The 26,454-nt window shown below is 49.8% G+C and overlaps 4 protein-coding genes across 8 annotated transcripts in view; 1 reads left to right on the top strand and 3 right to left on the bottom strand.

The window, feature by feature from the left end:
- PLXND1 (plexin D1) overlaps nt 1–2,315 on the top strand; it is an 86,059-nt gene extending 83,744 nt beyond the window's left edge. Inside the window, exon 36 of the mRNA XM_076346745.1 lies at nt 197–2,315. Coding sequence (XP_076202860.1) covers nt 197–313 — 117 coding nt within the window. The 3' untranslated portion in view covers nt 314–2,315. The remainder of the gene's footprint in view (nt 1–196) is intronic.
- Nucleotides 2,316–5,099: 2,784 nt separating this feature from the next.
- Nucleotides 5,100–6,424, bottom strand: H1-8 (H1.8 linker histone). The gene is made up of 5 exons (XM_076345882.1): nt 6,409–6,424; nt 5,901–6,184; nt 5,681–5,813; nt 5,527–5,585; nt 5,100–5,453 (listed from the first exon to the last, which is right to left on the bottom strand). The coding sequence occupies exons 1-5, from the start codon at nt 6,422–6,424 to the stop codon at nt 5,100–5,102; spliced, it is 846 nt and encodes a 281-aa protein (XP_076201997.1).
- Nucleotides 6,425–9,735: 3,311 nt separating this feature from the next.
- RHO (rhodopsin) lies at nt 9,736–12,497 on the bottom strand. The gene is made up of 5 exons (XM_076345881.1): nt 12,137–12,497; nt 11,036–11,204; nt 10,753–10,918; nt 10,291–10,530; nt 9,736–9,861 (listed from the first exon to the last, which is right to left on the bottom strand). Exons 1-5 carry the CDS (start codon nt 12,495–12,497, stop codon nt 9,736–9,738), a joined length of 1,062 nt encoding a protein of 353 aa, XP_076201996.1.
- A 4,878-nt stretch (nt 12,498–17,375) lies between these two features.
- Nucleotides 17,376–26,454, bottom strand: part of IFT122 (intraflagellar transport 122) — a 33,752-nt gene continuing 24,673 nt past the window's right edge. For all 5 annotated transcript variants that reach the window (XM_076346741.1, XM_076346740.1, XM_076346744.1 and 2 more), the window contains 9 exons: nt 25,495–25,635; nt 24,349–24,446; nt 23,304–23,404; nt 21,949–22,114; nt 20,863–20,974; nt 20,285–20,413; nt 19,331–19,410; nt 18,536–18,700; nt 17,376–17,818 (listed from right to left, as the gene is read on the bottom strand). In XM_076346741.1, the coding sequence (XP_076202856.1) occupies nt 17,729–17,818; nt 18,536–18,700; nt 19,331–19,410; nt 20,285–20,413; nt 20,863–20,974; nt 21,949–22,114; nt 23,304–23,404; nt 24,349–24,446; nt 25,495–25,635 (1,082 nt within the window). In that variant the 3' untranslated portion in view covers nt 17,376–17,728. The remainder of the gene's footprint in view (nt 17,819–18,535; nt 18,701–19,330; nt 19,411–20,284; nt 20,414–20,862; nt 20,975–21,948; nt 22,115–23,303; nt 23,405–24,348; nt 24,447–25,494; nt 25,636–26,454) is intronic.

Here is a 26,454-nt window from a genome sequence, read left to right as displayed (position 1 = left end):
GGGACTCAGCTGTGCCCTGGAGCAGCCGGAGGGTGCTGGGGTGTGTGAGCACAGGGGCTGTGGGGCAGGGTGGGCTCTCCCTGTCAGAGGTCCGGCTGGGATTTGGGCTCAACAGGCTGGCGGGGGGAGCTGGGCTGGTGGGTGGGCACCCCTGCCTGCACTGCCTCAGCCACCCATCTGCCCGTGTCTTCTGCAGATCGTGGCCGCCCTGGATGCCAACCCCACGACGAAGCGCACCCAGCTCCAGCACAAGTTTGAGCAAGTGATTGCGCTCATGGAGGATAACATCTACGAGTGCTGCAGTGAAGCCTAGGCTGACTGCAGCCCTGGAAGTGACCTCCTCCGTAGCGCAGTGCCGTAGGGAACCTGCCTTCAGCCGCGGATACACCATGGATCCACCGTGGATCATCTCCGCCAGGGTCATTCTCAAACCAGCCTTGTGGTGGGGGTGGGCCTGGCCCGTGGCTGAAGGGCTCCCTCACCTAACAAGAAGCCACAAGACACCTTTCCGAGCAGCAGAAAAACCCTCTGGTCTGCACTGTGGCACCCATAATTTATTTGCTGCCAGTGAGAAGTGGAGACGAGACACTTGTGGCAAGCTCAGTTCACCACTTCCCTCTGATCAGCGTCCGAGCGGTCAGCAGCTCCCTGCATCCCTGTTTGTGGTTCCTCAGGATGAGAGACGGGGCTGCAGAAGCCATAACAATAGACACAAAACAGTAGGGTAGCCTCAGGGAGTAATGAGCAGAGATGGCAAAGGCCATCGGAGCAACACCTGAGCTCCCTTCCACACCATCCCTCTGACATCCTTGTTTTTCCAACACCAGGGACTCTATCAGCTGTTCACTATCTGCTGCATTCTGTGTATTTTTGTGCCTTTTAATTTTTGTGCTGTATGTGTAAACATAACCACTCCTCCATCTGAGGATCGTCTTGGGCAACACGGGGAACTCAGGGCTGAGACAAAGCAGTTGCTTCCCAAGTAGCTAAGGCATGGTGAAAGCACTTTATCCCCTAACAGAGACAGCTGTTACGGAGCTGGAGGGAGCGTGTTACATGTCAGACAGTGTGGGAAGGGCTGCTTCCCCTTCCCCAGGTTCCCAGATCTGCATGCACAGTGAGCTGGAGTTGCAGTGGGTAGGCAAATATCCCCTAACGACCCACCTTTCAGCCAGCTGGTCACAGGCACGGCTTTTGCCTAGAAGCAGAAGACGAGATGCAGTGGGTGAGGGGAAGGACTTCTGCCTCGCACTCCGGTCGCCCTGCTATGCTGGCTGTGCACACATCTGTAGCACTGCCCCAGCTCAGCCCTGGTAACGCTGCTCATGCCAGCAGGGGTTAGCTCCTGCTGACAGCCCCGTGACAGAGCGGGCTTGAGCCACGTGGAGGGCAAAACACCAGGTAGCATCTTCCCTCCCTCTGCCCCATATGCTCCAGCATCTCCCTGTGATCATCACTGAAAACAAGGTCAGTGCTGCAGAGGTGTCTTCCTAAAGCAGCTTGTTCTGCTTGCTTCGGACCCAGCCCACCATGGTTGTCACCTGAGAGCAACCAAGAGTGCGCGGTTTTGCTGTGTATCCAGTCTTTTTTTCGGCCCATAAAGGCAAAGGGACTGGACCCCATCCACCTGGCAGCACAATGCTCTCGCTCACGCAGGCCAGCAGAGCAGCTCCAGCACCCCAAGCTGCAAACAAAGGCAGAAAGTGTCCCATGCCTCCTTACACTGGGGTCAGTGAGCAGGGTCCCACTGCGCAGACCTAGAAACTTCACTGCTGTCCTGTGGCATCTGCGCTGGGGCAAACCCCCTGTCCCAGCTTGGTGGCCCATTCTCCTTTCTGCTGGCAACTTTGTCCTTTCTGCAGCCAGGGGAGCTGTGACTGCTCCGGTCTTCTCCAGTGTCACACAGGCCCCTCTGTAGAGGCTGGACTGCAGCTAACACCACGTGCTTGAAGCCAGCATTCACACGCAGGCAAAGGCAACCTGCCCATGAAAGCTAAACCCAGCCGTAGCCACCGCATTGTCAAACTGCCAAATAGAAAAGAAAAAAAAAAAAAAGAAAAAAGTTACTACCTCACTCCAGGCAGGGTCTAAGGTGAGCCTCCGTTACTCATCCAGCTGGCAAGGATGCAACCTGGTATTAGATGACTTTGGTCCACCAAAACTCCTCCTGGGTGACTCACTGCCATGGACAGGTGGCCTCCATCCCATTGTTTCCAGTAATGCCACATCTGTCAGAAATTGGAACATCAGAATTGTGTATGTGTATATAGATATCTATTTTAAAACAAATGATAGACTTTATCCTGTATGTTAAAAGGGAGGGGAGGGAGGGGAGGGAAAGGGGAAGAACAGAGGTTTGTTTGTTTGGTTTTTTTTTTAGAACTACAGAAAAAGTACATACACTGTGGAGGTTTCAATGTCTTTACTGAGGATGTGGCTTCAGAATAGAAACTCTAAGAATGTAGCTGGGCTACATTTTATTTTGAAAGTGATTTCACAAAAAAATCTTGAATTTTTTTTTCTTTTAGAAACTGTGAATAGCTGCCAGAGATATAGGCAGGCCCAGCACAGGGAAGGCGAGGTTGAGAAGGACCAAGGTAGCAGAGAACGTTGAGCTTGGCTGGAGGTGGGGAAAGGGCCATGGAGCGATAGCCCCATGTTGTTACAAGGAAAGGATACAGGTGAGCCGACAGTATAGTTTGCCTCCAGGTGCCATGTATTGGGGCCTATTGCTTTATTATTTAATTTTTTCCAAAGCAAAAAAAAAAAAAAAAAAGAAAGTAGTTGCTACAACCATTTTAAAGGAACAACTTTAACGGAGCAGAAGCTTGAGGGTTTCTAGTGTTGCCTTGAACCCCCAAGCCCTTTGTAACATGTTTTTAAACTTTGGCACGTGTTGTGGGTGTAGTGCCCTTACCTGCTGTGTAGTGGAAGTGGCAGACTCTTGGAAAAGCCTATCTTTGTAATAAAACAAGGTGCTGAAACCTGTGTAGTGAAGTTCCTGCCTGTGTGCACACAGAGGACACACACTGGGGAAAACACCCGGCGCCACCCACAAGGTCAGGCTGCTGTCCCTTGCCCAAGGACGGGGTGCCTCTCCTCCCATGCCGTCCCCCCCCTGGCCTGCCGACCACCGCACTCACCCAGCGCAAAGCACAAGGAGGAGGGCAGCTGTCGGGTGCGCACAGCGAGCTTTGCATGTACAAGACGTACCATGCTCAGGGTTGGCAGCTCAGCCGATAACCACCTTGTTTCCATAGGAGATGGGCTTTTACCCCTCTGGGCTGCAGAGCCCTGGTTTCCTGCAGAGCACGCTGTGACCACGCACCGCTCCTACCTGGTACCACAGCTCCCACCAGAAAAGGAGCTGGCGCAGAAAGGGGAAGATCTGCGTGAGGACACAACCACGCACCTGAACTGACTGCATGCTGTGCTGCACACACAACCAGTAACACCACAGGAGCTGGGCACCCTTGCATCTCCAGTGCCATCAGCCCACAAGACGGTGTCTTCTCCCAGCCCTGGGGAGCCCAGCGCCTGCTCTGCCCCACAGCTGCTGCCAGCCCTCGAGGCTTCTGGCTTCAGTGCCGTAACACCAGCCGTGGCCCATAGGTCTTAATAACCATGTCATTGCTCAATCCTCTCTCTTCCACCTCCCCCAGTAAAAGCTGCTCTTTCCAGGCACCAGAGGGATTTTCTTTTCCCACTAGAAAGTTGATTCTTAGTAGAGCTAAATCCAGCCATTAAATTATTTGGCCTCTCTCAAAGCAAAAGAGCCTTGTGTTTCACACTGGGTGCCTGGCGAGAGAGGACACAGCTCCTGCCCGGTTCTGTTACGGGACATTTCCATGCTAGCGACCAGTGCTTTGTGAGGTTAACCATCACCAAAGGGCCAGGTGACCTCTGCTCAGTTATTACCACAGCATCCCCCACCCTGTCCCTGGGGGACATGAGTTTCGGCTCCATTAAAGATGGATCAACATGGCCAAGGCTGAAGTTTAAAGAGAAGTTAGTTTGCTCAGCTCTTGCTTAAGCCCCAAAGCAAGGCCAGGAGCCTTGGAGGGCATTGGCAAAGCCAGCTGAAGATTAACAAAATCCTCTTTAGGAAGAGAGTTTTACTTCCACTTATTTTTTGCTGCCCAGGAGGACTGTAACCCTTTGCATTATCAGGCTGACCTTCAGAAGGGCTCTGTTCTGTGCGGAACGAGAGAAATTCAGGCATTTGAAGCTATTAAAGGAAAGCGTTCATATGTTGACCCACAGGAGCTAGGAAGACAGGTTTAGAGGTGGGCACTGTGCCACTGATAGATAACAAGAGCACAAGCAATGCTGCAGTCTACAACAAACACCCCAAACTCTTTTTTTGAGCCCTAAAACACTTCTATCTTCCTCTTACCATGGTTAGAGCACAGGCAGCTCCCCCTGGCACTGGGGACCCTTGCCCATGGCATGCACCCGGACCTGCTGCCCTGGCACTCCTGTAATCCCAGCTCAGCCAGGCATTAGCGCAAGGGCAACCAGGAGGGCAGAGGACCAGACACGTACCCCACACCAAGGCTGTGGACGCCACGGCCCCGCACCAGCAGGGCTGGCCAAGCCTGAGCTTCGCAGTGCCCAGGGGTGCCACCGTGCTGCGCCCCAAGGCTCCCAGGGCCCCCTGCCTGGGCCATCACCCAGCACTGGGGCTCACCACCAGCCTGCACACACACACAGCCCCCCAGAGCCTGGCACTGCTGGCTGGCCAGGTGTACCACTGCAGCCAGCAGCTGGGGACACATGGGTACAGACAGGGCACCTCTCCATGACAGCAGGCACAGCAGGCAGCTGCCTGCAGCACCAGATCACCACCATGCCACACGGGACAAGGCCAGGGCTGGGGGGCATTTTGCCCCTGCACTCCTACCTCCCAGCAACAGAGACCCACGAGCAGGGCAGTAGTCACACCATTTCATGAGTGGAGTGAAGCAGCTTTATTATCAGGAGGTGAACACAGAATTAAAACCTGTCCTGAGGACTAAAACCGACCCAGACCCCAAGGGCCCGGGCCCAGCTGGAAGCAGGGCTGGGCTCCCACAGGGAGCGGGGCTGCCTGGGACCCCCTACAGGGCCTTCCTGCCTGCTGGTGTGGGGGCTGCCTTCTGCAGCCTGGCCTCCCCCTGACTGGCTCCCCGGGCTGCCTGGGGCTTCCTTGCTTTGCCTTGACCCCCCTTCCCCTTGGGGGCATCTTGCTGTGCTCCCTTGGGTGCCTTCCCCTTGCTCTTTCCCATTGGGGCCTTTCGGGGCCCCTTTGCCCCAGCACCCGCGAGGCTGTCACCATCGCCCCCTCCTGCATCCTCCGCAGCCAGAGCCACAGGGGGCCCTGAACGCCCTTTGCCAGGGGCCCGGGCACGGCTGGCAGCCTGCAGGGTCTTCGCTCCATCGCTCCTGGGCTTCACTGCTGCTGGCGGCCGGGCCTGGAGGGGAAAGAGCACCTCAGACTGCCGCCATACCATGAGCCACCCAGCCTCACCGCTGGGCCCTACTCACATCTGTGGGCTTCGCCCTCGGCTTCTGCTTCGCTGCTGTCGGCTTCTCCTCCACAGCGCCTGTGGGAGAAGGGGCAGTGGATGAGCCCAAGCAAGGGCCTCTCCATGGGGCCGGGGCAGCCCCGGGGTGGCTCGTGGTACCACCAGCCCTTTACCTTGCTGTCGCACACCTGCCACGGGGGCCCGGGGGGGCTTAGTGGTCCCTTTCCGTCCCAGCTTCGGGGCCTGTCCTCCATCAGGATCCACCTGGCCCGGTGGCTGCTTGTGCTGCAGCTTCTTGGGGGCTAACTGGGGGTGAGAGAGGGGTGGAAGTGAGGCCAGGCAGCACCTCAGCCCCCAGCCCCACTGCTTCAGGGCCAGCAGACCCCTGCTCACCTTGAAGCGGCCAGTGGCCCCCATGGCGGAGGAGTTGTGGGGCCGCACCAGGTCCCCACGGCTCAGCCCCTTGCTCAGTGCCTGCTTCAGCAGGTACTTGAGGCGGACGGGGTCCACGGTGGGGTACTTGGCCAGGATGAACCGCTTGATGGCAATGACAGAGGCACCCTTCCTCTCATCCTGGGCCCGCAGAGCCTCGATGACCATGTGCAGGGTGGGAGGGTGGGGGGGCCGCCGGCCCCGGGCCAGCAGACCCGGGAGCCGGGCTGCGCCAGCAGCTTCGGCTGCTGGGAGAGGCAAGAGGCACCCCTTGGGACCTGGGCTCAGCCCCAAGGCACTCACACCCCCAAGGGCTGCAAAGCCCCCTAGAAGCTGAGCAGCCACGACCCTGCTCATCCCTGCAGCCTCACAGGGACCATGGCCACCAGAGCTCGAGCCTGAGCAGTGCCCCAGCCCCACAGGGGCCACAGCTCTGCCGGGACCCCACAGCGCTTGGCAAATCCCTTACCCAGCTGAGGCTCCATGGCAGCGCACGCCCACCTGAGCACACCAGCCTAAAGCCCCAGGCCCAGACAGCCACAGCTCTTGCTCACAGGCTCACTTCACTTCCAGCTAATTTATCTGATTAGCACCCTAACTGCAGGGGCAGTTAGCAGCTGCTAATTGCTCTGGTTGCTGCCCCGGTGGGAGCAGGTGGCTGGGAAGCTGAGTGCCCTTTGCCAAAGCTTTTCGAGGGGCTGGAGGGAGAAGGGGCATGTCCGAGCCCTGAGGGTTTGGAGGGGGGCAAGAGATGAGGGGTTCGCGGGGTGATTGCCCTAAACATGCAGGGGAAAGGCACCTACCCGCTGCTTGGTTGGTGGTGGGGTGCTGGGATTGCAGCTTGCTGACGGTGCTCGCTGTGGGGCGGATGGGGAGCCAGCCCATGGCATGGGGCCCACACGGGACCCGTTCCTGGTGTGCTGGTGTGACCCGCCGGCTCCCTTCGCCGGGGATGGCCCCACTGGGAAGCTGGGGGCTGCGCTGCCAGGGGAGCCTGATACGGGGGGCAGAAATGATCCCACAAACGAGAGGAGGAAAATGGAGAGCTGCTTTGTTGGCCAGCGAAGGTAGGAGGAGCGACTCTCCCACAGTAGCCCCAGGTGTGCACTCATGAGCAGGACCCCCACTCACCCCTGCCTGCCGAATCCCACCATGCTCAGGGGAGAGCACTCCCAGCCCCACACGTGGGTAGCTCCTCCATGTCCCCTCCATGCTGGCTCTTGGCGTAGCAACTGCCCCATGCCAAGGACAGCATCGTCCCATCGGCCAGGTGTGAGCTGAGCCCTCGACCATCTGGGGTCCCCGAGGCGCCCAGGGCACTTCTGTGTCATGGCCGTGTTAAAAATAAGCCCTCTTGTGGCCCTATGGACACTTTCCCCGCTGTTACAGTGGGGTAGGATATTTGTGCTACTTTCTGTTCTGCCTGGGCTCGCAAGGCAAGCCTGAGTAATTCACCAGCTGCTCCTTGGTGCAGGAACAGCGCGAATGTCCCCACCTTGGGGACCACTGTGTTTCTCCACAGTGTGCCATGTCAGTCCCTTCCTCTTTACACAAGAGGCACCGGGATTTTGTACACATCGTCTGTCAAAGCCGTGGGGGAGCTGCAAGCCTGAGCAAGGGACGGGATTACGTGATGGCAGGGCTGGTTCACCGCCCAACTTAGCAGACATGTTACCATGCCAATGTACGTGCAAAGCGCTGCCCAGAAAGATCTTCGTCAAGGTCTGCGCCCACCTGCTGAGTCCGAGGTCCAGACCCTGGCAGGGGACCGAGGGGCCAGCAGGAGCCAGGTCTGGAGCAAGGAGCTGGGAGAGGCACCCACTGCCCGAGCCCTGCATGCCCGGCTCCCCCCGGACCAACACCACCAGCCTGTTCCCTGCTCCACTTCCAGTCCATTTCTGAATTCCCCGGGAAGAAGGCAGTGGGGACACTGGGGGGGGCTGCAGGGGCTGGCACCACAGCAGGGATGGGTGCATCTCTTCCAACCATCTGCTCTTCCTGGATCTGGCCATCACCTCTCCGGCAGCTCCGTGATGCCTCCAGCACCCGCCTGGGCTGGCAGGGCAGTCCCAAACCCTCGCTTGCCCCTACCACCGCCAGCAGCAGCCATAGGGCTGGGCATCACATGGGGTGACAGCCTGTGGGCTCGGGGCCAGGACATCACTAGCATGTGCTGGGGCTGGTCCAGTGTGGGCAGGAAAGCTGCAGTGCCAAGCATTGCACGGCTCCCGTGGGGCACAGCCTCGCGGACAGCAAATAAACACCAAATCCTTCCTCCTCTTCCCTCCAAAACTAGCTCCCACATTTGAAGTACATGAATCAGACATCAGCCTAAACACTGAATTATTCATAAACCTCTAATCTTTAGATTTCACTGAATATGCAGAAGTATCGATAAAAAAAATGAGAGAATTGTACTTGCAAATTGCTCTTTATTAAAGGTTTAACTTGCATGGATTCTATACATTCCCTATTAGACCTTGCAAAGCTGCATAGAATTAGAAATCAGAGAGGATAATAATGTACAAAAATAGTTTCAAATGTTGATAACACTGAACAGCGAGAAAAATATCTTATTTGTATAACTGAGCTAAAAATAAAAATGAAGAACACTGCTACAATTGCAATATGCCATCTTGTAGTGCTTAAAACATATGTCAAAGTCTCTGAGCCATATGCTCCCATGTCTTGCCTGCTACAGCGCGGAGGGAAGCTTAGCGATGCACCAATCAATCCTCAAAAGCACAAGCACTGGCCAAAACCTCCTACTTGGGCTGATGCCAAACTGATTGCATCTGAACCGGGGAGGTGTGTGGGAGGACCGGGAGGAGCATGCCTCGGGGCATGGCCCTGGGCCACAGGGGGCCCAAAGATGCCTAAGGATGAACGGCGGTACTATGGGGAGGGGGTGCTTCCTGCTGGGGGGACATCAAGTGGGGCTGCTGCTGAGGGTGCAAACACCGTGTGCATGTTGCTGTGCCGGGTGCCTGCAGCAGCAAGCACCGAGCCCTCCCTGAGCACATCCGACTGTGGCTGCACATGGCTGTGCTGTGCCATGCCGTGCCATGCTGTGCCGCCAGGTCCCATCTGTGCCACCTGCTTGCTGGGCAGGATTGCAGCCATCACCTCTGCAGCATGGAGGGGCCCATGTACACCGCTACCCTGTCCTGTTGCCCCTGGAGGGGTCATGGTGCCTGCCGGGGCTTCTGACATGCTGGAGGTGGGGCAGGGCTGGAGCTGGGAGCACCTGGCAGGGCTGGGGGCACCTCGCAGCAGCCAGACTTGCCCCTGGGCAGCTGGCGCACGGTGGGGCTGAGCAGCTGGGTGACACTGGCCAGACTCCGTCTCCGGCAGCAGAGCCGGGGGGTGGCCCCACCTCTGGCCCCCACAGCGGCAGAGGCAGGGATGCGCCCAGGCCCCAGCCGGGCTGTCGAAGTGGGGTGAGGGAGGCGAGGGTGGCTCTGCCGCGGCCCGGGGCTCGCGCATGGCGGTGCAGGGTGTGCAGGCGTGATGGGGGCATCAGACCCAGGGGTCTGCACTTGGAGCAGGGGGGGCACGAGCTCTCAGCAAGTCAAAAGAAAAGCATGGATTTACGCCAGTGGAGGAGCTAAGCCTTTGCATTTTAATTACAAAACGTGTGTACACATTTACAGCCTTGTTCCCAGGGTTCCTAGTGCCAGGAGAGAGGAGCCCGCCCTGCGGGGCTGTGGCCGTGGTGAAGCGGGGGCGGGTGGTGGCAGCATCGTGCTCCCGGGGCGGCGACGCACGCCCCAAGGACTGGCCGCTCCAGCGGGGCCTACGCGGGAGAGACCTGGCTGGTGGAGACGGAGGAGGTCGAGGTCTCTGTCTTGACAGCAGACGTGTCCTCGTCGCCCAGCGGGTTCTTGCCGCAGCAGAGGGTTGTGATCATGCAGTTACGGAACTGGAAGAGAGGGAAGCCCGGGGTGAGGCAGGTGGACACCAGGTGGCTCCGGCTGCGGGGCTGCCTCCGAGCCTGGCAGAGCTGCTTGGAAGCCCCCACCACCACAGTGCGGGAGGTGCCATGTCAGTGGAGCCTCCTTCCCCGCTGCCTGCTGCCTGCCCTGCCTGCTGCTCAGGGCCGGCGTGAACGCAGCTCCAGCTCCTCCACCGACCTAGCGCCTGGGTCATTTCAGACAGGATGGGCTTGCATTTATGAGATTTATGCAACGCCAAGGATGAGCTGCACAGTCACCCTCCTGCATGCCGAACAACATCACCTGGAAACAAACTCCCCTCCCAGACCACTGGTACCTTGAGGTGCTGTAACTCTCTGCAAGCTGTTATAAAGCGAAACACAAAAAAGGAGATCGCCTGGCATCCTGCCAGTTACCTGTTTGTTCATTACGATGTAAATCACAGGGTTGTAGATGGCGGAGCTTTTGGCAAAGAAAGCCGGGATGGTCATGAAGATGGGCCCAAAGTCCGCCCCCTGGTTGGTGAAGATGTAGATAGCGACGCTGGCATAGGGGACCCAGCATATCAGGAAGGAGATGACCATGATGATGACCATGCGGGTCACTTCCTTCTCTGCCTTCTGGGTGGTAGCAGACTCTTGCTGCTGGGCGGCAGCCTGCGGGCAGAAGGGAATGGAAATGTGATGGAGCTGGGGAGGGCTGCGCTGGCATGCCACGTGGGATCAGGGCTTGGGGTAGTTGAGCTGCCCATCTGGAGTTTGCTATTTCCCCCTTCGTGGAGGGCCCTTTCTGTCACCAGTCTGGAGCCTGGCGTGGGCTCCTTCCCAGCACTGGGGACGGGGGCGGCCCCTGGCCCACCACCACTGGCAGGTACCCACCTCCTTGACAGTGCAAACCAGGTTCCCATAGCAGAAGAAAATGATCGTCAGCGGGATTGTGAAGTGAACCACAAACATGTAGATGACAAAGGATTCGTTGTTGATCTCTGGCTTCGGAGTGTAATAGTCAATCCCACACGAGCATTGCATGCCCTCGGGGATGTACCTGCAAGGTGAGCGAGGCAGGTCAGCGCCCAGCAGAAGAGACCAGCTGGAAGCCATGGCCGAGTGCTGCCAGCCAGGCTCCCGCAGCCTCAGGTGCCGGGCACAGCACCCTCCCTACCTGGACCAGCCAAACAGTGGGGGAGTCGCACACGCGAAGGCCATGACCCAGGAGAAGGCAACGCCCATGATGGCATGGTTCTCCCCGAAGCGGAAGTTGCTCATGGGCTTGCAGACCACTATATATCTCTCGATAGCCAGGACAACCAGCGACCAGAGACCAACTTCACCTACACCAGGGAGAGAGAGGGATGGGGACACAGAGACTTTGAGCAACAGGAGGAGAAAAATGCCCTGATGGCAGCACAAGGCCTCCTCAGACTGTTGTTCCTGAGGAAGACCCCTGGCAGCAGGTAAATTTCCACCAAGGGTTTGGAAAGAGAAATGAACGAAGGCCAAGTGCAGGTGCAGTAGGGAGGCATGAGAAGACACGGCCTCACTGCACTGCTGACCCACACTAACCACTTTGCTGCTGTGTTTTGAGATCCATGGCTGGATCCTACCACTCATCCCGGACAGCACCTGCACCTGCAAGCCTACGGTCCCACTCTGAGATACAGTGAGTGCCCATCATCCCAGGATTTCCCCTCGCTACCCACAGCTTCCCAGGAAACTTGTGCCACAAGGACCAAACCAGTAAAACAGTTGCCTGCGGCTGAAGGCTGAGCTGAATGGAGGAGGGCGTTTTTAGACACAAGTTTTATTTAACATCAGTTTTGGTCAAAGCCCGGCTGGCATGGGGAGGAAAGCCAGCTTTGCTAGCCTGCACCACCATGCACTGCATCAGAGCGAATGACAGACTCAGCCCCACGGAACAGGAAGAACAAATTTGTCATCTCTCAGGTCAGAAAGCAAGCCAAAAAGATGTGCAAATCCAACAGCTGCAAAATCTGCTGCTGGTGGCTTTTCATTACTGCACTGTTGTTCTCAGGGTACTGAGCAGGTGGCTACCAAAATAAGGTCAAAAAAAAAAAAAAGGGTCATTAGTCACTTTCTTCACCTCCCACCCTGAAACACTGCAACTGCCTTGGCCCACATCAGCAGCAGACCAAGGACCTTCCAGATACCATGTTGTTTCAAGATCATCTGGGCATCCTCCCTCCCCCTTCTAAAATCTGGGGCAATTCCTGGCAGAAGATTTTTGAATATTTGGAAAACTTACCACCCAGCGTAGCACAGAAGCCTTCGATGTAGCACCCTGTTACTCCAAAGACAAAGTACCCGTTCATCGAAGTGTACATGGTGGTTGTGAAGCCTCCCAAGACCATGAAGAGGTCAGCGACCGCCAGGTTCAGAAGGATGTAGTTTAGAGGCGTCCGGAGCTTCTTGTGCTGGATGGTGACATACAGCGTGAGGAAGTTGACGGGGAAGCCGAGCAGGATCAGCATAAACATGTAGGCAGCCAGCGCCGAGAACTTCCAGGGGTCAGCCAGGTAGTACTGGGGGTATTCGAAAGGGCTCCGCACCACCCCGGTCTTGTTGGACATGGGCACGTAGAAGTCTTGGCCTTCTGTCCCATTCATGGTTGCGGTTTGTGAGGTGCCTTTGGCTCTTACTCAAGGGTGTTTTTTGAGCGTGGGGGGATTGCCTCTGAAATGGGGCTCCTGCCACCTCTCAGCCTTCGCTGTCACCCCAAGGAGAGGTGGCTACGCTCACCTCCGCAGGGCGCCCCTTATAAAGTGCCCCCTGGGGTAAGCTCCAGGCATTGGTGTCAGCGCGATTAGGGCTTAGAGAATTATTAATCATAATCATCCAGGGGTAATTGGCTTTCCTGGGAAGGTATTAAGGTGACACCTGTTTCTGGCCCACGCTGTAATTGTTGGACACCATGGCTCACGGTCGTACATAAAGAGGTAGCTCTGCACCGCACCTTTCATTTGGGGTGGCCCAAAGCAGATGGCAGCTCCACTCGCACAGCCTCACTCCTCAGCATGGCTGTGCTCCCCAGGGAGCAAGGGTTTGGGGTGGGCCCTGCATCCATGGCAGTCTTTGCACCCCATCATCCAGAGCTGGACATCCACAGCTCATGCTGCTGTTGCCCAGGGGGAGGCATTTGCCCCCCCCCCCAGTCCACTCTCCATGGGCACTCAGGGGCCTGCTGCCCATCTGTGTGAAATGCCTCAGTTTCCCCACAGAGAGATACTGGGAATAGGATGCATTACCATCGGGTTGCCAGGCGGAGGGTGCCAGGGAAAGACAAGGCACATGGGGATCCTTCCCTTGGCTGCATTTTCTCAAGGCCCCCAGGCTGAGCTTTCGGCTCTCGCCAACAAACAGAAGCTCCTTTCCGTCCCCTGCTAACAGGAGGGAAGTCTGTGGTTCAAAACCCCACGACTGTAGGTTTGGGGGCTGCAGAAGGTGACTGGGCTGGGCAGGTGTGGTGTGGTCCATCAGTGATCGTGTTCTTACAAGGGGAAGCGGGTCCACGACACCAGCTAGTCCCCACTGGAGAGCCATCCCCACCGGAGAGCCGTCCCCACCATAACTGCCATTCCCTGTGGGAGGCTGCAGAAGGGTGCTCTCAGGCAGGACGAGCATCACCAACCCTTCTTCCACATGCTCTCAGCCACCTCTTTTTCTGCTACAGGATTTGGCTGGGGAGGTTTGAACACCACAGTGAAACACTGACCCTGCTGGCAGGTTTCCAGTTGTACCATCTCCTCTGTGCCTGGCTTTGTATGTGGTTTGGGTCATGCCAATTACATTGGTAACACCTAACAAATAACCTAGTCCATCTGTCCTGGACAGGTATCATTCTGCACTGGTGCTGAGAAGGCTGCTGGACAAGGGCACTGAAGAGAGGTTCTGAGCTGAAGCCAACACTCAACTTCATATGCCAATTGACAGACATCTTCGGTCTCCCCGAAACCTTGCAGAATCATCAGATTCCACAGGGGAAGCTGTCGTTGGAGCCTCCCATGTCCTCTGTGTCTCTCTGCCTCCCCACTCAATTGTGCTTAAAACGTTCTTTGTGCCAACCAGCAACTGAGTTAGACATTATCTTTTCTTAATTTTCAGAGGCAATGAGACATATACAGCAGAGTGAGCACAACGAAGCCAACTGCAGAGGATGTCTCTTCTGGAGAAGGTGGTTCCTTACAGTTCACACCATCGTGATTAATCTTTTACACTCCAAAGCTATTTTCCCCATCTATTCTCTTTTTTTCCACCCACTGTTTATCACCTTTGTCATTAGCAGTCAGTAACATTCCAGCTGGCAGGCAGGTACCAGCTGGTTCCCCCACAGAGGCTAGGCAAGGACTGTCTGCTCTGCCCCTTGGTAGGGGACAGAGGCTGGAAGGGACCTGAGCACCTCCCCTTGCCGTTCTGGCTGCAGCTGGGGGCTGAGCTGAGCATTCCTTGCAGCCAGGAGCAGAGGAGTGGGTAACTGTGAGTGCCTCATCCAGCACAGGAGGATGTGCCAGAACCGCTGGAGCTCACGGGTTTGAGGTGGGCAGAAGCTCACATCCTCTTGGCCTTAATAAACTTCTTCCAGTCCTGGCCTAGTTTTTACCAGTGTTCCCCCTGGGTTAGTTTAGCACATGCAAAAAGTTTAAAGGCAAAAAGCACAAAGCTCTGTACTCTCTTTAAAGAAGATACCAAGCTGGGAAACCTTCACTCTAAGCGGGGAAGGTCTAAAGGAGCTAAAGTGCTGGCACCACAGACAAAGGAAGACCTGGCTGGCTGTAACCAAAGGCAGGCCACAATCTCTCCAGACAGTCCCAAAGGTCTTCCTTCACATCAACATGAAAATACCACGTCCTTACACACACTCCGCTCATCCCAATTCCCTCTCAATTAACTTTTCACTCATGTTGCCAAGGCCAGAGCAGTGCCATTATCTAATTGCAAATGCAGCTGTTCATAGTTGTACCTGGGCATACAAGAAGGATTAAAGGTTTATCTTCTCAATACACAAATATGCCACCTTAAGCTCTGATGCAATAAGCCACTGCTGAGGTTAGCCGCTGCTGCTCGAGCTTAGGGCCTGGCGTGCGTCACCACTGGAGTACAGCAGTAGGACAGGCAAGAAGTCATGAGGTAGAACAGGGCAAATGGAAGAAAACAGTTGGTCAATCACTCACGGTCGCTTCAGAGAAAAGCGCCGTGGTGGGACTTCTTGTACGTCCAGGGACTCCTTATCATGAAGTTACCCGAGAGTTTCAATGGCACAGGGCAGTCTGGAACTAGAACGTCTTTACAATGTACGAGATGTGCCGAGTATGTTTTTGCCTGGAAAAGCCCAATATACTTTTCAAACCTAGACTGTATTCACAGAGCTGTTTAAAAAAAGAAAAATGCTTCCTTGCTTGATCCATTTTGTCTCTGTGTCATGACAAACCTTATCTATTTATTTTTATAATTTTTCATTCCCACTAGCTCTGCAAAGCCAGCTCAGTTCCAGGAGAACAAGCCGAATTCCATTCTGGCTCACATCTCAAACAGCATTGTTTATCCATGTCAATCGCGAAGCCTTCATTGCAAACAGTAACAGATGAGTCAAAAAGCAGGCGAGTGGTAATTACAACAGAATGTTTTTGAAGTGGTAAATTAAGCAAACTTGGTCAGGAACCACTGAGGGACTCAGAGACCCTGTAGTGCCATTGCAGTGTCACTTTCAAGAGGAACTCAAGCAGACAGAGAGACATCACTAGTTTCATGTGCAAAGTGCTGTTTACATGGTGGCTGCTTTACCAGCACCCAACAACCTCAGCCAATAGCTTAAGACAGTAAAGTAGAATATCATTTCCCACTCAAAACAAAGGGAGGCTGTGACAGACGGGATGTCATAACAACAATAGAACTCATGGTAACATGGGCACAATTTATACTGGATTAAAGTCAAGAAACCTATCGCTTCCCAGCTCAAATCCAGCCCATCTGGTTACCTACGCAAATTCTCCTGCCGTCGGAGAAATACTCAGTGACTGTCCTCAGGAGAGTCAACTACCCGTGAGTACGATGGCGGGCTGGGTCTGGCTGGGATGGAGTTAACTTTCCTCACAGCAGCCGTGTGGTGCTGTGTTTTGGATTTGTGTCTAAACCAGTGTTGGTAACACACCAGGGTTGTAGCTATAGCTGAGCAGTGCTTCCACAGCACTGAGGTTTTCTTTTTCCCCGCTCTGTCCCCCCCAGCGATAGGCCAGAGGTGGGCAAGAAGTGGGGAGGGGACAGAGCTAGGACAGCTGGCCAAAGGGGTATTCCACACCAGATGATGTCGTGCTCAGAAATAAAAGCTCAGGGAAAGGAGGAAGAAGGGAGGATGTTGTGTTTGTGTGTTTGCCTTACCAAGTAACCATTACTCATGCTGAGGCCCTGCTCTCCAGGAAGCAGGCTGGACATCTGCCTGCCACTGGGAAGCAGTGAATAAATGCCTTACTGCTTTGCTTTGCTTGCACGCACAGCTTTGCTTCACTTATTAAACTGTCTTCATCTCAACCCGTAAGCTTTTTTGCTTTTGCTTTTCTGATTTTCTCCCCAGTCCTGCAGGGAGCAGGGGGAGTGAGCAAACTACTGTGTGGGGGCTTAGTGGCTGCCTGGGACTGACCCACCATGTTTGGTCAAGCAGCTGCATCATTAGAAACACCTCAGCCTCAGCAAGAGGCTGAAATAAAAGGTGGCAGGTCCATCTCCTCTCACCTCTACACATTGTTTGCCCATGGCTCTGGACTGAAACAATGGTGGGGAAATAGTGCTCAGAAATACTCCTTTAGCACATCACTCCACTGGTCAGCATGACGGCCAAGAGATCTGCGTGAGCTCAGACAGGCGCGTGCGTCCACAGCAAAGGTACGTTCAGATCACAGATGTCGCAAGAATTGACAGGACACCAGGAATCGTGGGAACTATCCCGTGACTTCAGTACCACAGCAAGTTACATCACTTACAATTTTCTCAACAATGAAGAACTCTCCTATCTTGAGTACAGAGGCAGCGCTGTGGGAAACCACTGGCGGACTGTGAGCCCTCAGCTGCTTTGGTATTCCTGCCTGGCACCCTGACATATTTATAAGCGTGCAAATACATTCAGTTTAGCCCATCAGGTCAGTGGTGTTTCTTTCATTAGTAGTAAACAGGCTACTGTTACTAGGATGACATATGCAGCAGTGGGCAGTTGAGGTACTTATGTCTGGGTAGCTTGGTTAGCATGAAGTGCATGCTTCCATGCGCAACCTGGCATTTTGCATTTTAACAAGGGTGAATTCTACACAGATTAAAAGCTTCGACCCCTCTCCACTCAATGTGGCTGTGAGATGGTCCTCGATGCCAAGATCGGTGTAACTCTTAAGATCATACTTTAAGAGCTCTAAACTCTAATGCTGTTCTTGCCTAAATGGAATAAAAAGAAAAAAAAAAAAGCTCAGACGGGGCAGCATTATAGCAAATGCCAAGACAAAGAGTAGTGAAAAATAGTCCCATTTATTTGAAGATCTGTCAATAACGGGTACATATCAAGGAGCAAATTGAGTCCTAACACAAGTTGGAATAAAAACGATTACTTCGAGGCTGAACTTGACCCTAGAAACATTCCTGTAAAAATCTGTGGCACTTCAGCTGCTTGCCTGGGAAATGTAGAGGACGTTCACAAACAACAGACACTTTCATTTAAAAAAAAAGTTACATTTCTTCAACTCAGTTCCACTCGTACAAAATGGAACAAGATGACTTAACTAAGTTGTTAGGAAAACTCTATGAATCTAAGAAGTGTTTTGCCAAGCCACGTCTGTCAGTTGAGGTATAAGATTGTTTTTCTTCATTGGTTTGACTCATCTATTCTCCGTCGACAGAACGGACAACAATTATGCTGGAGTACGAGAAGCTCATAGTCTTCTGTGTGAAACATCTGTTAATTAGGAACAGATTTAGGGACAAGTTAGACTGTGACTAGCTCAAACAAAATGCAAACTGAGCTCAACGGCTTCTCTATGGTGCAGATATTCTGAAGCTACCCTTACAGGAGAATTGGTCCTCTTACTTTCAATTGCTTGAGAGAGCTGTAACCTGGAATAGAGCAGCAAGCACTTCACAGACCACTGCCATGTTGCTGAAGAGGCACAAACCAATTACTTACTTTTGCAGAAGAAAGGACAAAAATTAGACAGTTTCTGTGTAAGCAAACGTGACTGAATTCCAGTATTTCAAAAAGCCATTACCTGAGAGGGGAAGGAGAGGGAGAGGGACTGAACCACAAGCTAACTTAGTTACTGACTGATTTTCCCTGCTAGACCAGGCTGAAAGTCAGAGGGGCAGAGCAAAAAGAAGTAAATACAAATCAGCATTTGTTGTTCAGCCAAGGTTTGCTCGAGAGGCTCTGACTTGCTGTCAGTGCAACTTCTCAAATTCAGCTACCTCAAAGTTTTCAGAAGGCAGCTGTTCCTCTGTGCATCACACAGCTTACTTTTTGGTTTTCATTGCTTTCTCTGTCTCTACATCATTCAGGAATTTGTTGAATACATTTTAAAGTATGAGGTTTCAATGATTAGAATTGTTTCAGGCATAGGGTTCTCATTAGGGTTGTTTTGTTGTTTTTTTTTTTTAAACCTCTCCATGAAAACACTACCTGAAAACATGATGGACACATGGTAATGGAGGCATCTGGTAGCAGGGAACGGTAGTACTGCCACCGCAATGGCTTTGGCCAGCGTTTAATCAGGACGTCCCTCCGGCTCATTGACTGGAGAACAGCACGATTCACAATCACTGGAACAAATTCTGAGCCTCCTTGCTGCAGGAGAGGAGGTTTAGAAAGAATTACTGTTACCAACTGCAAAGCCCTTTGAGGATTAGTAAGATCTTGTAAGAAGCGAAGTAAAATTCAGTGGAAAAAGCTAATATAGAATTGGCCTGAGTCTAGTCCCACCAAACTCACTGTCAGTTTTATCAATACCTTCAGCGACAGCAGCATCCAGCCGCATCTCTAACCTGGTTTCAGTGAGCTTCCATTTTTCATTTTAACACAATTCCTTGTAAATAACACCCATACCCACAGCCTTTATTAAAACCTCACTGTAACGACTGTTTTATAGGTATACTGCCTCGACACAGAAATACCCTGGGGGACAGCCCCATTGTATCATTTTATGCTGATAAACCCAAATTCCAGGAATGTTTACTTTAAGATCTTTGCTGTTTTGTGGGGTTTTTTTGTTTGTTTGCTTTTTTTTTTAAGAGTTAACTGGTAAATCCCTTTCCCTCTCAAGTTCCATCCCTCTCTTCCAGTCCCCTGTTTTGTATCTCTCTTGTCTTTGTAACACATTCACACCAGAAGAGCGCATGGATTTTAAGTTAAAATTTTCTATTCATTTCTGTTGATAGCAAGAAACAAACAACTGGAAGATGCAGGTAAGGCTCTTACCTCAAAGCTCAGTTTTGCTGTAAAGGGATCATCATCTTCAGTAATATCTGTATTGTCATCAAGCCTCAAACTCTGTGCATCTAGATGCATTTCTTAAGGAAGAAACAGAGTTCCTATAAAACTAGCTGTCCTCACAGTAGCTAGCACTCACAGAATAAATATGAAAGCATACCAGCAGGACCGGTATCCTTGTTGCTCCAGAGGGTCAGAGTATTCTCAGACTGCTACAGTGCCTAGATTATTATAGAAAGTACTAGAGACGGGCTTGCTGCGATTGACAGTGACTAGGGAAATTTATCATTGCAGCTGCTGTAGAATGGCAAAACTGACCACAACCAAGTATGACATCAGCTCTGCCTTCCTTCCCTCTCTGCCCCCTTCTGACAGATGACAAAAAACAAATGAAGCGACCTGTTTAAATTACATTTTGAGCTGCTTTAGTCAGAGATAGTGTTTTCTTGTGCATTACTCTGCACCTAATATTATATGGCCCCCACAGCAACTGGGAGCTCTGGATGCCAAAGCATTACAAAACAGATTCCAACAAGAACGGTTATGAAGAAAGTCCACGCTGGTTTCCCTCGGCTAAGAGAAGGCAGCCTCTAAAGCAAGCCGTCATTGCAAGTGAGTAACACACTTCAGATTCTCCCCTTTCTTTACAGAAAGCAATTAAAACAGAATAGCTAAAGCATGGCATTCCACTGTTAAAAAGAAATATTTTGCATGATTAGAAACAAATTTTCCTGATGAAAAAGCTTTATGAAAATATTAGGTTTAGTTAAAACATCACTTTGGTTGTTATCCTAACTTGAAAAGGAAACACAATGCAATCGTATTCACATCAGTCATATGACAAAAAGAAAATTTTAAACCTAAGGGGGAAAAAAAGAAATTCAAAATTGTTGCTTTTTTCCCCCCTAAGAAAAGGGCTGGAAACCAATATCAAAAGGATACGGTCACTCATCATCTCTTGCCATTTATTCTCTCTCTTATTCAGTGTTGGAGCTTCAAGATCAATGAGAGCTACAGCTTCGTCATCTGTGATGCCATCTTCCAAATAGAACTCAACCAGATGCAGTACTTCTAAAGGGGTGTGAAGAGCAAGGAGCATTTGACCTGCAAGTACTCAGAAAATGCCTCCTAGAAGATACTGTGCCCCTCAAGAAATGAACACCCTCTGGCTTCTATGATGGTGGTGTTCTGCCCACATGTTCTCATGAAGCAAGTTAAATAAAATAAACCAAACCAAAAATGCCTCAACTTCTCAAAGGATTGCATCTGTGTTAATGAAACACTTTAAAAATTCGGTGTCTCACAATAAAGCAATGCTTTACTGCTGCTGCTATCTTGCAATGAAATCCAACTATCCCTGAGACAAGAAGCAGCCACTTAGTCAAATCTAACAACATTAAAAGGAAAGAAGTGTTTGTCCAAATAACATTGCAGAGTGAACAAATTAAGTACTAACCTACTCTGTTCAGTTAACATTTATCTACTTGAAAAGCACAACCAAACGTGATATTCCAACGCACCATAGGAGGAAGCAGAGAAGACGAAAGGTTGTCTGCAGTTAATGCAGACGTTCCCCAAGTTATTTAGCAAAGGGTTGTTGGTAGAGCACCTATAACACAAGGGCACAAGCTCCTGCAAAAACACATACAGAGCACAGTAATCGTAGACAGATCAGCACATCCTGAACTCTTTGTTTTCAATTAAATATGGGCTCCTTAGGTTTACACCACTGATACTACATCAGCGCTAATCAGGGAATTAGTGCTGTAAAATCAGATCCTTTAACATCTGAAAATGCTTTCCCTTTTTAATAAAAAACAGCAAGTTTTCACATCAAAAATAGCTGTCTTCACCATTCTAACAATTAAATTTTTACCTTGCCTTTGCAGTAACAGGAGCAGAATTCTGCATCAAATACACAGTGACAAAAGAAGTCAAAGAGAATGTTACCGAAGCAAAGTTTTTTGCCCTAAGGTTTGGTCAAATTCAAGTTCTCCAATTAATTCATCTCTCTTCTTTTCAAGAGCACAGTTATTTTAGGCAGTTCTTAAGACTGTATTTCTATTATTTCAGGTGGCCAGGTGCATTGCACAATGCAATTTATTTTTAGTGAGTACTCCGTAAGACATGGCTTTATAGAGCACTGCAGAAAGTCAGACTTCAGTTAAAGAAGAAAAGGTGTTAAAATAAGACTTATGGAAGGAAGGTCATTCAAGGGATGGGGGGAGGAGGGAAGGAGTGCTAGGAGTGGGATAAATGAAAGTGACCTCCAGCTGGAGAGAGAGACAAAGACTGTGGAATAATTGCATGTGGATCGGAGAGAAAAAGGCTTGAAAGAATTAATAGGCAGAGAGGAAGGTAGATGCAAGACAGGAGAGGGAGGATGGAAGCTGCCCGTAAAGAAAGGACTGATTTTAATTTGTTCTCAGGAGCAAAAGGAAGTCTGACCTGAAGAATAATAATAAAAGGACTGTGTTTCCAGCAGAAATGTAATTATATCACAGAGCTATGCATAATATATTTCAGATTTTTTTGTGCATACAGCAACTCAGATTCTTGGATTAGGCCACATATTAATGATTAACATGAAACACATCACAACTTACTTCACTGTCATGGAATGGCTTGGATCGGATTGTCAGGCTGCCCAGCTCAATTGATTTCTGGAACCTAGCTGGGATCTGCAGTCCCTGTAACTTGTCATAGGCATGACGAGCCAGTTTATATGCACCAAGAGCTTTACTCTGCTTTGCCAGGGCAAATAACGTATTGCTATAATTTAATTAAGGAATAAAAATACAAATGGCATTTAGGAAAAACTGTAATACTCTTTCTAATCAGAGAAGCTGTGCAACAAAGCATATCCAACACCGGTATTTTAAACAGGCTTTAACAAGAGAAATCTATTTACATAACTCCATTTAAAAACAAGTGTGAAAGAACTATCAAAATGTCTGTGGGCAATTAGCAGCAAGGTAAGGAACTGACCCTACATAATCATTGCTTTGGTTAAATATTCTGACTCCATTTACAAAATTTCAGTAATTTTAGGGTGAATGGATTTTCCCCCCAGCCAAAAAAAAACCCAACCTAACCCAAAACCTCTTAGAACACCAGCAACCCACAGACACCAACTAAATACACATGAACTTATTGGAAATAAAGCATATGCTCTGCGTCATCGACCAAGGGTTGTCTTTCCCTTGAAACATCAGTGTGTAACAGTAACTGCTGTTTAGAAAGCTACTGATCACAAGGCATATTATGAAAGACTTTATGAAAGATTATACATTTATAAGTGAGGAACTTATGAAAAGGAAAGCTAACATCCCATCCAAAGCCATAAATGAAGCGAAAACCAGACAATCGGGCCTCCCTGTGGCATCCAGTGACCCTTCTTCTTACCTTTTACAGGCAGGTGCATTTCCACAGGGTTCACACAGAGCGTTTATGAAGAACTCTCCAAAGATGCAATATGCACTAACAAAGCTGTGAAAATGTTAGCCTGACAGACACTACACAGCTATACCAGCCTCATGTGAAGCAAAAGCTCCTGGGTTTTTTTTTTTCTCCCCCTCCTGTCTCAGTTCAGTCTCCCTGCAACAACACTGTGAAGATTCAGAGCCAACATCCTGTTGCAGTGACTGGTATCCTAGAACTTGCTTCTCTGACAAAGGTGATACACCAGACTGGGTGGGTGGTTTTGAGAATTACATGTGAGTTGATTTGTACAGCTCTCCAAAACTATTAAAAAAAAAAAAGGTAGCGCAGTTAAACACACAATGGTTTGAAGATGCCGATTGTTTCCTTAGGGACAAAAGTCAGTTTCCATTAACTATAGCCAACAGCTGAAACTGAAGACACCCTACAGGAGTTCTCTGCATTATGGATCAACATCAATTATTCGTTTCATGTATCTCACAAGGTAACTTCTAGAGTTTGTACTGTATTGGAAGGATACACTTTTGAGATCCCCAAAGGAGTTTCCTTTGTTAAGCTGTGAAGCAGAAACCTGGAAATATTGAAGAGTGTTTCAGGCAAGTGGAAACTGAAAGGCTCCTCCTGCAGTATTAAAAATACGGACACGTATTTCTAAGCTGGAAAATCAACAACTCGTATCACTAAGTATCACAGCACTAGGCATCTCAAGTACTGTTTCTTTCATACAGTTGCAGAAAGAAGAGGTGCTGACAGAATATAGCAAGTGGATTTTGCATGACTTTCTCACCAAAGCTCATCCCTACTACATGCAGAAAAAGAGAGAGAGATCCATGTAGCTAAAACATACTCTTTAACAGGCTATTTAAAAATGAGGGCAGACTGGCCAGCAATAGTTTAGAGTCTCCACCACTGTAAGGTCTGAAGTAGTCTGACCAGCAAAGACCTCCATAGCACAGAGTCTTCTTTTGGGCAAGGGCACAGATCAAGGGTTCTCAATTGTTTTACAAAAGATATTTTCACCAACAGTGGTGGCAACATTACTATAATTGCTGGAAGTAGCAGGAGCTCCTCACTCATGACTGCTTATCATTTTGGAGTAGTTTACACACATCACTACTGATACACGTACCACACTGCGGAAATCCCTAAGCTAGGGTGCCTTCTTCTGTTCAATCTTGTTTTCCCATGATTAAAGGCAAACCTGACCATAGCCTGCGTAGGACCAGAGGCTCAGGTCACTGTGGAACCAAACCAATACAGCTAGCAAAAAAGGGCTGGGGGTGGGAAGTCAGTCATCATCGTATCTTCTACCCACACCGAGACAAGCACAGATCTGCTAAAACTGCACTGCAGTTTTTAGGAGCTAGGACAACAGAAGTTCATGTACAGTACAGCAGAAGGCTGTATAATAAAATAAAGAAATAAAGTTACTATACAGTATCACTAATCTATACTCAATATTTAATTGCCTGAAAAGTCATTAATTATTCCTAGTTAGTTCTGGACTCCCTAAAGAAAAATGCTCAGGAAGCATAAATACACAACTTCTAAAGTTAATATCTTACAGTGTATCTTTGAATAGAGTGATAGACGTGGTAAACTTCTGCCAAATGCTGGAAGTGATGAAACTTCTGTAACATTTCAGTCTTCTGTTGTTCATTCTCTGCGGGAGGCAAAGGCATTAGTACAAGTCTCCAAGATGAGTCTATGAGACTCAGCTGGAAGAAAACAGCGTATTATGATTTTAGCGCCAGCGCTTCCAAAAGAGGTATGTACCAGTTCAGGTGTCCCCCACCTACCTGTGTAAACCACACATTATACAGACTTGCCGTTTTTCTGAGCAAATTTCTGGTCTAAAACAAGCATGGTAAAAAACAGAACAGTTGAGGCAATGGTTTTAACATAGCTAGAGGCTATAGCTTAGTTAAAGGTAGAAAATAGTAGGTGTGCATCACTGGAAACCTCATCCATAACTTCAGAGTTTACAAATAAAATGAGTTTTGAAACATTTATTTCATAAATATTAAATACACTACTAAGCCAATTGGAAAAGTTTGCATCTGTATAAAATACCTGAGGGGTAACAGATCAGCACTATCATGCATCAGCTGAACTAAAAAAAAAAGAGGTACTTACAGCACCAGGCAAAAGGCAGTATTATCAATCTTTTGTATTCATTATTACTAAATTACACCTATTAACTACTGACTCCACCTCTCTCCCAGTGAAATACATTCAGAAGACAAGATGATAGCTAACGAACTATCAGTTTTATCTCTGTTGGCAGAAATAATTTGTAAAGTACCTCTCCAAACAATGTTCAAATACTAGATATATCTTACACTCCAAGATCATCTTTTATTTACTAGTACTTTAACCCTCCAATCACTTCACTAGTTAAAGTGTGTTGTGGGAAGGTACATGAGGATACATGGTCCTAGGAGACACGATTTTGATTCTAGTCAGATTTCAAAAGGAGGCCTATGCATGCTGATGTTGCTGTTTTGCTTATTTGTTTTAAATAAGCACATGGGAAAACCAGGGGGACTACAAAAATAGCACAAGCCAGAGTTATGCACAGCATTAAAAAACCCCCCAAAAACAAAGCCACACAACAGTGAAGTAGTTGCAGCAATGCTATCACAATTCAGTAATTGTTTGTCTACGTGCACAAGAAGGTAACAAATATAAACTTCCTTTCAGTTACTTACCTTGGGCTATGTCCAAACACTGCATGGAAAGCATCCAATAATAATAGGCTGCATCGTTAAATCGGCTTTCAACCACAGCATTGTGTGTTAGCTGCTCCAGCACTCTTACAGCTTCACTCTGCCTGCCAGCCTTGTGAAATGCTACAAAGAAGGCCAAAACAACAAGGATTTTACAGTGTGATTGTATCAATTAACTGAAATTAATGTTTTTAAATTAAGAGCAGTCTATTCAGCCAATATCAAATAGTCTACGCAGGGCAGGATAAAAAGGATTACACACTGGTATTTTTCTCCTTGAAAGCAGCGACACTAATGGAACACGAGAAGCATCTGTAGGTATTTTGTGGCTTTTGCACTGTCTCAGCAGCTCTTGAGCTCATAGATTTTGTACAACACTGGTTGCTTTTCATTTAAACATAGAAAAAGAGCAAAAATGCTATGATGATTAGATCTCTATACAAACAATGGCCATCTAAACACTGCAAATCACAATTTCATTCAAAACTACAATAAATTATTGTTTGAAGTTAGTGCTCTGGTTTGTAATGCTGAATATTTTGAAAGAGTACAGCATTTACTATATCCTTCTGTTGTTTGTTAACAGCATTTCTTTATCTGGTGCTCAGAAGCCAGTGTAAAGTAAGATCCTGAATTCTCCCTTGGTAAACATGCATTTGGCAAACACAGTCTTCATCTAGCGTAATGGGGATGGGGAAGGGGGAAAACCAACCTCAAAAAAGCCCAACCCAACAGCACAGTTGCCTCCTGACTTCAGCTAGCCCAGATATAACCAAATTCTCACGTAGCTACACAATGATCTCTAGCTCGCCCAATTCTGGGGTATTTATATTTGCTAAGCCACAGCAGCAGAGAGCTTTGTGGAACAAACTGGGAACAATATTCCTATATTCACAGACTTCTGTGTGCAAATTACCAAACTGCCCTAAAACCAGGTGCTCA

The sequence above is a fragment of the Aptenodytes patagonicus genome, chromosome 8 (assembly GCF_965638725.1).
Source record: "Aptenodytes patagonicus chromosome 8, bAptPat1.pri.cur, whole genome shotgun sequence".
NCBI classification, from domain to species: Eukaryota; Metazoa; Chordata; class Aves; order Sphenisciformes; family Spheniscidae; genus Aptenodytes; species Aptenodytes patagonicus.
This window is presented reverse-complemented; position numbering and strand designations above follow the sequence as displayed.